Source organism: Sciurus carolinensis, chromosome 13 (genome assembly GCF_902686445.1).
Source record: "Sciurus carolinensis chromosome 13, mSciCar1.2, whole genome shotgun sequence".
NCBI lineage: Eukaryota > Metazoa > Chordata > Mammalia > Rodentia > Sciuridae > Sciurus > Sciurus carolinensis.
Genome location: NC_062225.1, coordinates 83,957,366 through 83,974,244, shown reverse-complemented (window position 1 = coordinate 83,974,244; position 16,879 = coordinate 83,957,366). Strand labels below are relative to the sequence as shown.

At 42.0% G+C, this 16,879-nt stretch overlaps 1 protein-coding gene across 1 annotated transcript; it reads left to right on the top strand.

Annotated features, from left to right (window-relative positions):
- The first annotated feature begins 1,230 nt into the window (after positions 1-1,230).
- Positions 1,231-5,689, top strand: Lratd1 (LRAT domain containing 1). Its single transcript, XM_047523550.1, has 2 exons — positions 1,231-1,445; positions 2,464-5,689. The coding sequence occupies exon 2, from the start codon at positions 2,500-2,502 to the stop codon at positions 3,376-3,378; it is 879 nt and encodes a 292-aa protein (XP_047379506.1). The 5' UTR covers positions 1,231-1,445; positions 2,464-2,499; the 3' UTR covers positions 3,379-5,689.
- The last annotated feature ends 11,190 nt before the right edge of the window (positions 5,690-16,879 follow it).

Here is a 16,879-nt window from a genome sequence, read left to right as displayed (position 1 = left end):
ACAGAGTCTGTTCCAGCTGCCCAGGGGGTACAAAGAGGAAACATCAAATTCTCTCTGGAGAGAAAGTCTACATATACAAGGCCATGGGTTCCATATCTAGCACGAAGAAAGGAAGGGAGGGAAGGGGGGGGGCGGGGAGGAAGGAAGGAAGGAAGATTTACATAAGTCCAGCCTTAAGCATAAGCAGCATGGATACTAGATCCAGATGTCCTCGAGGCTTAAGGTTCAAACTTCAAATTGCTGGTCTAGAATTCTGTATTGTAACCGTCATTTTTTAGCATTCAATATCCAGGGGGCATTCATTCACTAGGTTTTTATCCAGAAACGCAGTCAGGAATTACGGATGAATATCATTCTCCCACAAAACCAAACAATTCCTTAACAATAGAAATTCTGGGGTTTAGGAAACACTTATATGCCCTACTATCGCCATTTGCGATGCACCCCTTTCACAGAAAAAAAAAAAAAAAAAAAATGAAGGACAAAATCAAGCACAGTCTGGGAAGAGGCTGGCCAAGGCTCAGAGTTTTGGGTCGCAATTGACACCTCTCTCCTTTTAAACCAAGCGCCAGCGGCGGGTCAACACCTTCATTTGGCTGAAAGCAAAGGAGTTAAAGGCCACCAGCGCAATTTCAAAAGCGTCCGTGCCTGGCTGGAAAAAGGTCTTTGAGCCAAGGACCAGCTCAAGGGTGGTCAGGAACCGAGGCTCCGGAGTCCCAGCACAGACTCCTGGACCGCCTCAGACGATGTCGCTCCCTGTCCCCAAATACCCGCAGCGCCTGGGCCAAGATGAGTACACAGTTGGATTTTTTTGTTCCTTTTTTCTCTCCACCCCCAGACTCAGCTTCCCTCCTGGAGTCTGTCCTTTGGGAACAGGGAACACGGAACGCGGGCGGACTGTGTTACAATCAGCTTAGTTACAATCAGCTCGGAGGAGATAGGCGACGCGGGCGAAGCCGCTCAGCAGCACTACACAGCTGCGCCGCGCCTCTCCAGCGCTCCCCGCCCGAGCTCACACCTACGCTCCCGGGGGCTGGGTGCGTTCGGGTGCGCGGGGGCCGGGCGAGGAGGAGCGCACCGGAGACCCGCCCCTGATCCCGCCCCCTCCAGCTGAGATTGGCAGGACCCGGGCACCCACTCCAGCCAATGAGCGTGTTCCGGGGCGGGCCCTGGAGCCGCGGCTCAGGCTACTTAGAGTCGTCCGCGCGGCCGTAGGAAAGCAGAGCCCAACCCGACTGCCCAGGTGGAGCAGCCTTCGCAGCCAGCGAGACAGGAGCGCACGGGCACGGCGCCGGGCACCGCACCGCAGGTCTCAGCGAGGGGTAGAGCTGAGCCACCGCCTCACGCACAGTCCAGAACCCACTCGCCACCGCCGTCTCCGCAGCATCAATGGGGACCAGGAGACTTTAAAGGAGTTTGGGGTTTCAGGAGCAGGGAAATCACCGGTACGGAGAAGCGGCTTTCTTTGCCTCGGAAACGTGTTTTATTTATTTATTTATTTTTCGTCTGATTGTTTGGATCGTGTGTTCGGTAGGAGGAAGGGGGTCATTGGGAGGAAAGTGAACCTCCATACACACACACACACACACACACACACACACGCACGCCGCACTAATATTCTGCACTGGCTTCCTCTTTCCTTTCCCGGTCTCTTTGTTAGGTTATTTTAGACAGAGCAGCCTCGCCCTGGCGCAGTCCGATTGGTTCTGATGGGTCAAAGGCAAGCAAAGTAAGGGGCAGAGTGCACCTGCCAGCGTGGGCAGGTGTGCCCGGGTGCTTGAGTGTTCGTGCATCAGCAAGGGTGCAGGCTTGGTTTGGAATTGTGTACGAATGGGGGAGGGGGGCGTCTAAGTGTGCCCATGTGTCGTCGCGAAGGTTTGTCATTGTGGGTATATGTACTGACCTGTCAGTGTAAAATTTTTCTGGCATCTAGTGAATACCCGCGAATGTGTCCGATTGTCATTGTGTGAGCCTCGGTCAGGGATGGGGTGCGACCTAAGGCAAAACTGGGAGGTGGGCTGTAGAGGGTGGGGACTTAAATGTGGGCGCAGCTTTCTTCAAGCTCTCAGGCCGTAGACGTCCCTTCTCCCTTCCAACCCATCCTCTGTCCTTCCCTGGGCGTCTGTCTCCCACGCTGCCACAACCTGTGTTCTCCTCCCTACTGGGACCTCGCACGATCTCCAGCCGCCGGCATTTTATCTTGTGGGAGTTAGAACAGGCTTCCCGGACCGGGTCGGAGGCGGTGTGGTGGCGTCCGCTCTGGCCCGCGGGACTGGTGGCTTCTGCACCCGCCTTCTCCACCCCAAGGAGGCACTGGGAACTCGGCTGGCGCAGGTGACAATAGTGCGAGGCGTGGGTAGTGCGAGGCGTGGGTGGGCGGGCAGGTCCCAGAGGCACTGTACATCTTGGAGGGACGCCAGAGTCCCTGACTCTATGGTGCCTGTTTCTCCTCTCCTTCCGCAGATCCCAGTTCCTGGCCCTCGCCTCGCCGCGTCATTGATGGGCAACCAACTGGACCGCATCACCCACCTCAACTACAGCGAGTTGCCCACAGGGGACCCGTCCGGGATTGAGAAGGACGAGCTGCGGGTCGGGGTCGCCTACTTCTTCTCGGATGAGGAGGAGGACCTGGACGAACGCGGGCAACCCGACAAGTTTGGCGTGAAGGCCCCCCCAGGCTGCAACCCCTGCCCAGAGAGCCCCAGCCGCCACCACCACCACCTGCTGCACCAGCTCGTCCTTAACGAGACTCAGTTCTCCGCCTTTCGGGGCCAGGAATGCATCTTTTCCAAAGTGAGCGGCGGCCCTCAGGGCGCGGACCTGAGCGTCTACGCGGTCACCGCGCTGCCTGCGCTCTGCGAGCCCGGCGACCTGCTGGAGCTGCTGTGGCTACAGCCGGCTCGGGAGCCGCCCGCGCCCGTCCCGCACTGGGCGGTGTACGTGGGCGGCGGGCACATTATCCACCTGCACCAAGGCGAGATCCGCCAGGACAGCCTGTACGAGGCGGGCGCGGCCAACGTGGGCCGGGTGGTGAATAGCTGGTACCGCTACCGCCCGCTGGTGGCCGAGCTGGTGGTGCAGAACGCCTGCGGCCACCTGGGCCTCAAAAGCGAGGAGATCTGCTGGACGAACTCGGAGAGCTTCGCCGCCTGGTGCCGCTTTGGCAAGCGGGAATTCAAAGCCGGAGGGGAGGTGCCCGCCGCCACGCAGCCCCCGCAGCAGCAGTACTACCTTAAGGTGCACCTGGGCGAGAACAAAATCCACACCGCCAGGTTCCACAGCCTGGAAGACCTCATCCGCGAGAAGCGCCGCATCGACGCCAGCGGCCGCCTGCGAGTGCTCCAGGAGCTGGCCGACTTCGTGGACGACAAGGAGTAGCCTGTCCCCCGCCCGTCTCCGGCGCCGGGCTCCCTTGGTCTGTGCCGCCGGGCTCGCGGCTGGCAGCTCTCCATCCCCAACCCCCGCGTGCGTCCGCCGCCGGTGGTCAGTGCGGGGCTCCACCTTCGCACCCCTCCGGCAGACGGCAGGAAGTCTCAGGAACTGACCCCGGGACTGAAAGAGAGCCCCAGCGCTGGTAACGGTGTGGGGGACCCAGAGTGCTTTTCCCTTGCGTTGTCAAGGGAAGAAGGGGAATGGGCAGAGGGGAGTGGGGACGTGACCTTTCCCGTGAGTCAGTGGTCAGTGGCTTGCACCTGACAGGGAAACGAGCCATTGCTAAAAAGGGACCTTCACCACCCCAAATGTGCACATACAGGCCAGTCGGAGGCGAGGATTGGCCGATTCAGGGCACCGTTCACCTCCTGTACGAATGTGTCCCCAGAATGCAGGATTTCCAAGAAATCAAGCCTGCCCCTTGTGCACTTGGGAATAGTTCTGCGAGAGAGCACTTCGGGACTCTGGGCTATCCTGAGGCTGCCTGGGACTCTTCAGCTCTCCAGCCCCAGGTCTCCTGACTTTATTCCAGGCTCTGGGCTAAGCTAGATAGTTTTTGCTTCCTGTCTTTGCATCAGAGGAAGCAGTCGCCACCCCACCCGCATTTGCCTGTGAGTCTCCCTCCATGGCAGAAGGGAAGCCTTCCGGTCCCGGGAGGACAATGGCATAGCTAATTTGACATGGAGAGCCGGCCCCACCCGGGAAAAGGAGATAGTTCACCTGGTGTCTGGGAACTTGAATGGGTGCAGAAGGGCGCTTATTGTTCTGAACCCTTGATTACTCCCTCCTCGGGCTGCATTTCAAAAATAGTCATATTTTTAAAGGGATTGGAGGAGTGGGAGGGGGAGGACACGGCAACATTCCAGAAACCAGCATCATGACAACACCATAGCCAGTATCTTTAGCTCGGCTTTTCCTAACGTAGAAATCCTAGAAGGTGGGGAAATGGAAATTAAGTTTTAAAAACGAGAGAGCAGTTTTCCAACTATGTCAACAAAGCCTATCGTGTTGATGTTTTATTGACCATTTTAGCAACATGCTAATAAAATTTCAAATTGAAATTTTTATTTTCATGGCTTTAATCCATGATAGTTTAAATACTGGGGGCCATTAAGAGTGGATTTAGCTAAGAGCTTAGCTAACATTGCCTTTCACTCTATTTTTTTCTCAAATCTTATGAGAATTCTGTTTTTGGATATTGTAGTTAATTTTTTGGCTTAAACAGCAGCCCTGGTAATGGTGGAGTTGTTGATTAATGTGTACATTGTACTGAATTTCTGTCAGTTAAAGGGTTTTGGTGGAAATCTCTAGCAGGTTCCATGGTGGTTCTTTTCTCCATGTTGTAGATCATTACCATTTCACATTTGCATTTCTATTTTTTTTTTCTCTTCTACTGATCTCCTTAAAAAGAAATCTAAAGTTTGTGTCTCCTCCTTCTTTAGCTAGTCCCACAGTTCATTCCTGAAAACAGGGAATAACTTGAAGAATTGGGACAAACATCTATTTTCCAAAATATTAAGGTTGCGTGAAACTCTTTCCTTGAGCAAGGGTTTACAAACTTCTGCCCTTGGGCTGTAGCCCCAGTCCAAATGATTGTTACTGACTGATTGTGATTTGGCTCTGTATATTAGACACCTTGCAGCATCTGTCTCTTTTGAGGGAATCTGTCAAATAACGGTGTTTAGCTAATTGTTGCAAGCAATTGCATAATAACAGCTACGATATAGTTGGACAGCAAATATTATGGCCAAAGCCAGTTTCTGGCATTTCAAAAATAATGCAATAAAAACTAGTCGAGGTTAGCTGAGACTGGAAATGCCTTTTCCATGGTAAATGATTCATTTCTGTCATGTGTGTATGTGTGCGTGTGTGTGCGTGTGCGTGTGCGTGTGGTTTTGTTTTGTGTTTTGTTAGTTTTTATTCTGGATTCATTTCCTGATCTTGAATCAAAAGGTCAGATCAATGAAATATGAACTAAAGTATTTTTCTTAAGCCTACTGAGTGATTTATTTTTTGAAAATGTTTAAATGTATATGCTTCTCTTTCAGCACATGCAACAGCAAAACTTTTGTAATAACTATCTTAACTTTGCATGTATGGAGAACTGAAAGTCATCTATTTCCCTAACTTATTCTTCTGAATAACAGATGGCAGATCATAAACTGAAATTCTTTATTGTATCCACATACTCCATATTCTTTACTGTGTCCTACGACTGTATCTCAGCTCCCTGCTATATTAAACACCATCCTAAGCACTTGTTCTAACAGGAGTCCTTCTTGACATTTTGTCTTCCACCTGTCACTCAAAGAGTGGGATTTCTGCAAAAGAAATCAATCAGTCTCTATCTCACCAAACGCTGAGATTTACTTCCTCTGATGGCACTTAATCTCATTTCTCTCTTAGGGAGAGTGTCACTTTAATCGAAGAATGGTTTACCAGATTCATACTTCCTGAAACTAGATGGTAATAAAAATAAGAATTGGGCAGTTAAAGTAGATTCATTTTGTATTGGTCTATTAAGGATGTGGTTGCTAATAAAACTTCTTACAAATTCACCATAATAAAACACTGGTTACTTTCTTTTTTTATTAGTTTTTCTTATTTGTTCTAATTAGTTTTACATGACAGTAAAAAAAGAAAGTAAAATAAAAACTTTTCTTAAATGAAAAAAACACTGGTTACAAAATGAACTTGAAAGATTTGTAATGTTTCTCAACATTGCAAATATTCCTTTTGAAATAATTATCATCTCTTGCTCAATGCTGATAAAAACCAATGGCAAAATAATTCTAATAATAATATGTCTAGGATCTTTATCCTGAAAAAAAACAGTGTGTTTTTTAGGGTGTTATTAAGGATGGTACTGAATCCAAGAAGGCGGAAGTTCCCTTTGTAGATGGCACGGGCACCCCCACTTTTATTAGGGGTGAATGCACTATTTCTAGATTGTATCAAAGTTACAGAAATTAAACCACAAGTCTATCCACATTTTGATACAGGCCAGAAATTTAATTCTAGCCTTACTTGTCCTCAGGGGACCACAGTGTCATAGTCCCCTCTGTGAGGTAAAGATTTTTTCTGCTCAACTTTCTCCAGTGCAGAGGAAAGCTCCCATTTCCTCCTTTCTGTCTCCCCTTTCAGGGGTGATTCTGAAAAGAAAATTACCACTAAAAAAAAAAAAAAAAAAAAAAAAAACTGGGAATACTTTCTAGTAAAACTGAGCCTAAAATGGTGTTATTCCAAAAGGTATTCATTCCTTCTTTTAAAAGAGAACTCCTGTAGAAGCTACATATGCTGCATTTATTATTTTTAATTTAAAAGTTTATCAATGAGCCCAATAATATACTTTAAAACTTTAAGGTTTAAAACCTTTAAAACTTTAAGTCCCTGTCATGACAGCATTTTAAAAGAGTCCTACATATCAACTTGCAGTTAAAAAGTACTCGTGCCAGATATAAAATCAAACACAGAAATGGGGTTTCACTAGTTTTTTTTTTTAATTATCTTATTTTTCTTTCCTTATGTGTCACATATCTTTGGGGAACATTTTTTTTTAATAATGACTTTTTTTTAGAAAACCATGGTATTGATGTTTACAAAATAATTAATTACCTGAATCACAAGTATATTCTAACAGTCCTCAGACATCACTTTATTGATTACTTATGTTCTGTATGCTTTTGACATCCCTAAGAGTAAAATGTCCTAGTCATCTGATCAATGAAATGAGCAGGGTCAAGTTTCAGTTAGATTAACCATAAATCGCATAGTCATAATGGGGTATCCAATTTTCTTTTACCCACATGCATCACATGCATACAGTCAAATCTCTCTCTCTCTCTTTTTCCCCCATTGCTGGAGTTGGAACCCCAGGTCTCAGATGCTAACTAAGCACATTCCCTATGACTGAGCACCACCTCCACCAGCAGACAGTCTTTCTCTTTGAAACAACGGAAGAGAACTGAGTTAGTTTGCTTCACAGAGATGATTTGCCACACACAAAAGTTTGCAGTTCACAAATACAGGTTTCCTGCATTTAAAAAATGTTTACGTAAGACACATGCCAATTTATTTTTGTTGAAAATTATTAGTTATTAGCAGAATATACATATTTGTTAAGCATATTTACACACATACGAACATTATGTAAACGTACGTATTATATACATGCACATTACATATGTACACATTCACAAGCACCCAGGCTTTTTTAAAACAAAATGAAGAGTGACTTGAGATTTATGAAAGTGGGTCTAAAAGATCTGGGGTCAGAACCAGCTAACGGGCAGCTACCCAGCAAGCAGGTATGTCCGAAACTCAGCATAGCAACAAGGAGAAAATGCGAAAGCTGCAGAGTTAGCTTTCATCTCACTTTTGGAGTATGGACATGGTTTCTCTAAAAAAATAAGATTCAAAGGAAAGCTGAAAAGATTAGGAAGCAGTTGAAAAACAGGGAACAGTATGCAGTGGGTAGGTTATGGGATAATATGAGCTAATAGCTTTTCCATGGGGAATGGCTGCACTATTTTAACTGAACACCATAGAAAAAACCCAGGACCCTATTTTTCAACAATTCAATAATTTATGCAATTCTCTAATTTCTTAACTCAAAGTTCACCTTTAAGGTTGAATGTTTATCACATTTGGACTTGCACTCCAAGAAGTTTAAGTATTTGAATATATTGGAAAAATGATAGTCTTTCCTGCCCTTATTACTGAGGAAGATTCTTGAAATTCTCGATTTTGATGGCAGAACACCCAGTTGACTGGTTCCTGTGCCATGGGCCTATACAAATCATCTGATGGCTGATGGGACAAGGCACATAGTTGGCGCTCCCTAAACACAAGATTAGGGTAGTTCTCCAGTAACTTCGGTCACCAGAAAACTGAGAAAGCACACCATTTGACCTACAGAGGAAAACGTAAAGAACTTAATGTGTTGGCAGGGCTTTAGCTACATAAACACACCACATGAGGCTTAGGTTGAATGATTTCAGGCATTTGGAATATCCAGTTTGTTTCTAGAAAAAAAATCAAAGATTCCAAGAAAACGAGAAAATATTCTCTTATCATTTTGTCAGAACAGGGAAAGCAAACTAATAATTCTGACTATAACTTTTCACAACTTCATATCTCATTCACCTCAAGGAAAAATCTCTCTTGCATGAAATCACAAGATTATTCGTCCAGAAGGAAGCTTATTATTGTAGCACTTGCTGAAAATGTAGGGAAAGCCTTATTGGAATATGCCCTTAACTCTATGGAAAGATTAGCTTTGGTGCAGTTTGGTTGTGGGTGTTTTTCTGAATAAACATTACTCATTTGTATAAAAATATTAAAATAACTGCTATGCCCGATGACTTTTATAATACAGGTTTTTTTTTTTGTGAACATGAATTCTGAACTCATTTTTTCCCAAAGGGTAGGTACTTATGAGATATTTGGTGTCTTAAATTTCTAGCACAAAATAAATGCTCCAAAAGTTCATTTGAGCTTCATTTAATGCTAAAACAAACAAACAAACAAACCAAGATCACATATGACCAGTTCTTACACATGCTTCCAAAGAAAATTCTTGCCATTAATCCATGGTAGAGACACTAGTGTTCTGCTCATGTCACCTTAGGACACTTGAGAGCTTTTTTATTGTAAGTATATGGATACTTGCTTTGGCAAATAAGTTACTCTAAATTACCTCCAACCATCTTGTAAAACATCAGCTCTCTGCTCAGTTCCAAGCCCACGCTTTTCAGATTTTAGATTCTCCCAGAGGACGCTCAGACCTGGGGGTCATACTAACAATGACTTTGTAAAGCATCCCAACTCCCAATAGCACACACTTTCTTCCCTCCTTTCTTCCTTTCTTCTTTGTGGAAGGGTCTGCCTGGGGCGTCTGAGTCAATGTGAGGCAAAACTCAGGAGAAGGATTGTCATATTTAGCCAAAAAACAAACCAAAAAACCATGATTATCAGTAATATTAGAATTCCATATAAATGACAACTGTTTTAGGGTAAGTACATCCTGTACAATATTTAGATCATATTTACATTAAATTCTGCTTACCTGAAGTTCAAATATAACTGCACATCCAGTGTTACCTGGCAGTTCTACACAGAGAACTTCACCATTTCTGAGAAAGTGACTGTGCCCCAGATGTTTGAGAGCTGACAAACTAGGGACACATTTCCTGCCCACCACCTGAGGTCTTGACTGATTGTTCATGCATGTTTGAAGGCAAAAACCAGATTCATGCTCAGGAACGAGTATGAATTTCAGGAGAAGTCTCAGAAAGAAGAGTTTACAGGTCCCATAATCATTGAGAGAGGGTTGGTTTTGCATATGTATGGGTGGGTGTTCCAGACATCTCTATTCTTGCACTCTTTTGATTGTATTTTATAAAACACACCATCTTTTATCTTATAATGTGAAGAATACCTTTCTAGACACAATCAGAATCACTTTCATCACTGACTTTAGTCCCACCTGCTACTTATCCCATCTGAATCCTCACTGTACACCTGGCTGTTCACACAGCTTCTTCCCTTTAGCTCTTCTATCCAAACACCTGCAGCCTTGGTGATCTTTCCAAATATGGACATGTCACTCACAAAGTAAAGGCCTGGTTCCTTAGTGGGCAGTCAGAGTCGTCCACAATGTGAGCCTGTCTATACTCACCCACATTTTCCTCAGTTCTCAATTTATATTTGGGTGCTTTGATCAGCTTTCATTGCTGTGACCAAAAGATTTGACAGAACAACTCAGAGAAAGACAAGTTTATTTCGATTCCTGATTTCAGAGGTTCAGTCCTTGGTTGACCAACATCATAGCTCTGCACCAAAGGTGAGGCAGAACATCGTGGCGGAAGGGCATGGCAGAGGAAAGTAGCTCAGGACATGGCAACAGGAATCAAAGAGAGTTCCACTCACCAAGGACAAAATATAAACTCCAAAGGCAGGCCCCAGTGACCTACTTCCTCCTGTCATGTCCTGCTCCTGGCCTACCAGATAATCTATGTAAGTGAGATGATACACTAATGAGGTTACATCTTTCAAAATCTAATCAAGTCACCTCTGAACATTCTGCATTGTCACACACATGAGCTTTTGGGGGACACCATATATCTATACATCAACATGAGGCCACATAGGACTTTTTGTAAAGATGTAGTTTTCATTCATGCTGCCATGTCTTTGAGCACTGTCCCTTTTGCCTGATTGCCAGTCTCAATTTCTGAGTGACAAACCCTTATTCATCCATCCGTCATGACAACTCCATGCTGATGGTTTAGAATAATTTTCTTCTGCATGTTCCCATTGTATTTTTCTTACAGCATTCCCAGATGCTCCCTCCTGTGATGTCTGGTTCCTCTTCGGGTCTATTAAGGTCTGGTGGGGAAAACACAGACATAGTCATTTTTGTAGTTGCAAAGTCTATCACTTGAAGTGGCACTCATCTAGGGTCTACTGAATGAATGGAAAAAGAACCGGGGAAGAGAAAAAAGGAGGTGCAAATCAGTAATCCGCACATAATAGGAATGACCTAAAGTATATCTCTACTTGTACATAATTCTCAGAACCATAAAGTTGAAAATTAGTTTCTGTTTAGAAAATAAGCTCCAATGATCAGGAACTGACATTGCATTGCATTATACTACAAATGATGAAAGATTAGCCACACACAGTTTGTAAAGTTTCTCAATCCTGGTTATACTAGCACATACATTTCTTCACGAATGAACTTTATGAGTTTCATTACCATGGAAATACAGATTTTTCTCCTCTTGGTAATTTAATTTCCTCCTAGGTGAGAGAGCTTTGAGAGTTGCAAATTTAGAAGACAGTTGAGACTGACTTTCAAAATTCAAAGATGAAACAAGACACTTTGCATATGGGCCTTTTTAGTAAATGGACTCTAGTCTACCAGAGATGTCAACTCAAGGGATCTACTGAAAACCCATGTCCTGTTCACATTTCGGATAGTTAAATTCTCCTAATCTTAACATTAAGTTAATAGATCTTCTTCTATATGCAAAAGGAAAATACTCAACTTACTCCAGCAGGGGTGGGAGGGTCAGGGGAAGGGGAGATGAAAAAAGCCAGGGTCTTTTGCATTTGAACCTTCAGGCTGGTTGAATAGCTCGGATAATTTGAAATAATTTGAAATGCAATTGATACTAAAAATGTAACTAGATTAATGTCTCTTAAAGTATACATGCTTTCATATTTGATATTTTTCCTGGATCTCTTAGGAGGTACACTCAAACTTTTCCAAATAGGTACTATCCTCTTAGTACCTCTGGGTATTTAATATAGTTCAATCTGGTCTTGGTTATGCTCATGGTTGTCAGTATCTAAGGGAAGTCATTTTAATTTGGAATTTTTAAGCCATAATATCTTTTTCATAAAAATAGTATCAGAACTCAATAATGGAGTAATATAAAATGTGAAATATTCTAATTTGGGATTAGAATTTCAGGTAAATAGGAATTCTGGTCAAATGAAGTTTTTTTCCCAGAGAACAATTTCCAGAGGAGATGAGGGAGATTTTTCTAATCTGCAGGTCTCATCATTCTGGTTTTAGAAGCAGTGTCCTGCACATGCATGCACTTCATTGTGTATGATTTTATGAGACAGAATCTACACAAGAAGACAGGAACAGAGCAAGTTACTCCATCCTCTACAGACCAGAAAAATAGCTGTCTAAACCAAATCTGCTCTGCCCCTATTGCTTCCTAAAAGCCTTAAAGGGTTTTCCATAACTTACAGGATAAAATCCAGGTTCTCAGGAGCATGCAAATTCTGTTCCAGTCTGTCCCATTTCCACACACCCCACCACCACCACTTCCACCCTGGCTTGAACTCTGAAGCTTCACCCCTGACCCATGGAAGTAATTCTCACTAGAACCCACCTGTACTGGGACTTATCTTCCTGTAAAAGCAGTGCCTTGTGCCCCTTTGCTTAAGCTATTTCATTTGGGTGATATATGCTTTTTCCTTCCCTGGACACAGGTCAAAACCTGAGTTCTGTCAGGGACCCAGTCCACTTACTGGCTGCTCTGTGGAGTCACTTTTCCTCCAACACCAACTTCAGTGGTTAACAACAGGCCAAACCGATTCTCTCCCACTGAGCTCCTGAACATTTTATGCAAACACTTAATGTTCATCGCATCCAATTAATATTCCGATTTTCAACCCCTAAACTATGTCCAACACAATTTATTTAAGTTAATGGGAATCTGATTGCCTTCCAAAATAGATTTTAATTTTGAGTCAGGGATCTTGGCATTTTGGTCTTTGGTTCATTAGTGGCTAGTATCTGCCTCATATTTGATGCTCAACCAAGGCAGATGTGATTCAACTCAGTAAATTTAATTCAAAAGTAATTCTCCCATTATAAAAGAAGGATAAAGTGCTACTTTTAAGTTAATTTTCTAATAAGAGATCAATTCCTGAAACAGTTGTTGAGGACTATGAAAGGCAACCCTTTAATTTGATATGCACATAGTATAGCCTTCAGGAACCAGATTTGGTGGAGACAGGTACAACCATTTGCTCTCTTCCGTTATGGCCTGAAATATGGGCCATTACCAAGGTGTAATTTGTTAAAACTACCCTAGAAGGTCTAAAGAAGAAACATTTGAAAATATGTGTTGACTCCAAGAAATCAAAGTCTTTGACTGATGTGGAAGACTTAAATAATGACTCCAAACAACTAACATTTTTGTTGGATTTTTATTAATAGTTAGAAGCATAGATTAATATTTTTACTTGCTATTTAAATATAATAGACTATCCTATGTCATTATTTTGTAAAATGCTATTTTTTACAGTGAGTTTGGTTCTTCAAAGTTGGTAGAAGACTTAAACATGTAGAAGCAAAGCCTTCTTGCTGTTAAACTGCTAAGATTAGCATGTTATTAGCATTTGATTTACAAATCAGTTCACCTGATAATGTATCTCTGTAGACAAGTTCCTTGATTGACAGATGGAATGGTTTCTTAAGATTCAGTTCTCAGGGTTGGGACAAGTTCTCCAAAGAGAAACTGTACAAATATAATGGCTTCTTGTAGCTGGGCTGGGTCCACACCAGTGATGGACTAAGAAGGTTTATCTCCCTCAACAAGAGAGGTCAAGGTCATGGACAGAAGGACAGGACCCCAGGAGAGTTCAGAGGGGCTGGTGAGATAGCAAGGGAGAGAGCAACAAAAACATCAGGCTCAACGAGGAAACCAGCCAGTCAGATGGAAGGTACAAAGTATTTCAGGACCAAGGTTCTTCAGCCAAAAAGGAATTAGTAGTCAAGGTGGAACAATGACTGGGGAATTGACAACTCTAAGAAATGGTCTTGGCCCACAGTCTATACAAATAGTTCAATTTTGAAGAAATATTATGTTTAATTTTTAAATGACCTTTTGGAAAAAAAAAAACAGGGAATCTTATTAACTTTGGCAGCATTCCTTCAATAGAAATAATAGAATTTTCTTGAAGAAAATAAAAACAGAACTATTGCCTAAACAAACCTTGAACTGGTTAACGTGTTGACAATGGCCTTTGGCACAAAGCATTCACTAGCTTTTTAAATGCCTCCACTAAATATCTTCATGAGATCTAGTCCACAACACAAGCATGATGTTCCTTCCTGAGTGGGATTCCCATTTGTTTTAAGAAGGAAGATTTTCAGATTATAGGCAAAGATAGAGAAGTTTGTCAAAATTTTCAGGTATACAAGCATCAGTTACTAGACTGCAATTTTTTAAAATTTGGATCCCATGTTAATGAATTCCAAAGAAAACAGCTGACTTTATGCATTTATTTTAATAAGGCTGTGAAAACAGTCCATTTACAGTGTAAAAACCCCTTGTCTTTTAAAAATGCTAGACAGAATATTTTAATAAATTAAATTTGTCTGCCTGTCAAATCTGTCAAATTGACAAGAGCCCTCAAGGAGTATTGCTGATGTTGTAGTTCTATTTTTCCAATAGGATTACATTCAGAATTTAATATGGGCTGCTTAGAGGAAGAATCCTTCCATCAGAGTAATTTTAAGTAACAAACACTAACATAATATTTTAAACTTCCAACCTCATAGGGCCAAGGTGATTTTGCTTCCTTTGAAAAACCTTTTATTATTTGCAACAGTGTCTTCAATATTATGTTTGTTTACAATGATGAAATAATTTAAGAAGGCAAGTAAGTTCTCACCATCAGAAGTTGAACTATTGACTCTTGCTCAGAGGAATGTAGTTTATGCAGTCAGCTGTCATCTTTGCAACTGACTTGGATCAGCCAGGTCTTACAGACTCCAGTGGAAAAATGGGGATACTGAAGCTTGGAAGAGGCAAGCACCCAGCTTCAGATCACACGTATGATCTATGAAAGTGTAGAAATGCATTCTACTGTCATGTGCAACTAATTAGAACAAATAAAATTTTAAAATTTAATAAAAAAGATCACATGACTTGCAATTAGCAAAAGCAAAGCTTTAATTCAGGTGTTCTGATATGAAAACATTAAATTCCTACTTTAAACTTTAAAACATTAAATTCCTTCACTCTGTCTTTCTTGAAATAATCAAATGGATTTTTTTGTTTGTTTGTTTTTTTCACAGAGAAAACCTACTTCATGTTTCCAATTAACATATGAGAGAATTTGTCCAAATTTTTAAGTAGCAGTTGATTAATGAAGTTTGTTAGTTTTTCAAAATAATATACCTAAAAGAAGCAGGTATTAGGAAGTTCAAACACACCTAAACTCTGAGTCAATTGTATGACTTGAAATCACCTAGACTTGATTTTCAGCCTCCTGGAATGAAATTCTCAAATACATGTCTAAAATTTTAAAATGGAATCAAGCTTCAGTCTTATGATTCTTTGTTTTTCAGCCTGAACTTCAGAAACAGAGATAATATTCTTGGAAAATATTCAGTGAGTCTATGTCTTTCACTGGAGGTCCAGTGTAGTTCTCAGAGAACTTTGCATTTATTGTTTAATAAATATCATGTTGTTCGAACATATGTTGTTTTAATCTTGAATATATAAGCATATATAAATATATTAAATATATAAACATATAAAAGAATCTCAAGATTGAAATTTACATACAATGCAGTTTTACTCAGTCATCAAGAAGAATGAAATTATAGCATTTGCCAATAGATGGATGGAGCTGGAAAACATCACGGTACGTGAAATAAGTCAGACTCAGAAGTCAAAGGTAGAATGTTCTCTGCCAAATGCAGAGGCTAGACCGAAATAAGGAAAAAAAAAGAAGGCAGGTGGGGGAACTTTATGAAAATAGAAGAGAGACCAGTGCAACCTACAAAGGAAGGAGATTGAGGGAGAGGGAGGAGGGATAGTAATGGAAAGAAAGATGGAATGAACTTGACCAGTGTCCTATGTACATATATGAATGTAACACATGAATTCCACCTTTATGTATAAAGCACTGATTTATGAAAAAAAAAAAAAAACTATAAATAAATAGAAGGAAGACCACCAGAAAAGGAAGAGGGGGAGGGGTGTGAAAGGGGACTCCTGAGGACTGAATTGAAGCACATTACATTCCACACTTTTATAATTATGTCAAAATAAACCCCAATAGTATGTATAACTATAATGCTCTAATAAAAATATTATGTTGTTTTCATGTTTTGGGAAAATGCCTTTCAAAAATAAGTAGAACAAGAAAAAAATCAATGCTTACCATGTTTCTAATTTCTTACAATTCAAAAATTCTGGGTTAAAAAATGCATATGTGGTTTCAATTAAATTTTCCTGGCAACAACACGTAATAGTTTTACAAAACAATGGTGTGTTTAGTGCCCAGGCAGGGCCCACAGCAGGGTAACCACATGAGTCAAGTCTCGCCCAGCTTGGCTGGAGGATCTATTTCTATGCATATAAAGGCCTTTCAGCTTCACTAAGAGAGCAGTCCTGTGAGATACTGCAGTGAATCAATGTTTATCCACGCCAGTTTCATGAAAGAATATCTTGTGACTCAACACATGGCATTTTCCTTTCTCAATGAGATTAGTTGTTCCTCATGAACCATGAACTGACTAGGGATCAAAGTAAACCCAAATAAACTGAATCCAGTAAATAAATCAGCTAGTGGAAGAATGATACAAGGGAAAGAACACTGGATTTTGAAAAATGCATGCCTTACAAAGTTCACTGGCTGCTTTCTGGCCATGTGATCTTGGACCTCCATTCCTTCACCTTTCAACAGGAAATCTCCACCCCTCATTCACAGAGTTAGGATGAATTTGGACTAACTGTCTATAAATCTGTTCACTCACAGTGCATTTAATGTAAAAGGCAGTGGGTAGACATGAATTGAATTAAAATACTAAATAAATTTCTTTAGTAGACTTCCTAATTCTTGAACATGTTTGCTTTTTCTCTACTTAGATAGTAAATCTTCAGAGAGAATGGATCTCATATCA

Bases quoted from the DNA above. Each gene is read 5' to 3' on its own strand.
- Lratd1 (XM_047523550.1), top strand. From the start codon at position 2,500: ATGGGCAACCAACTGGACCGCATCACCCACCTCAACTACAGCGAGTTG.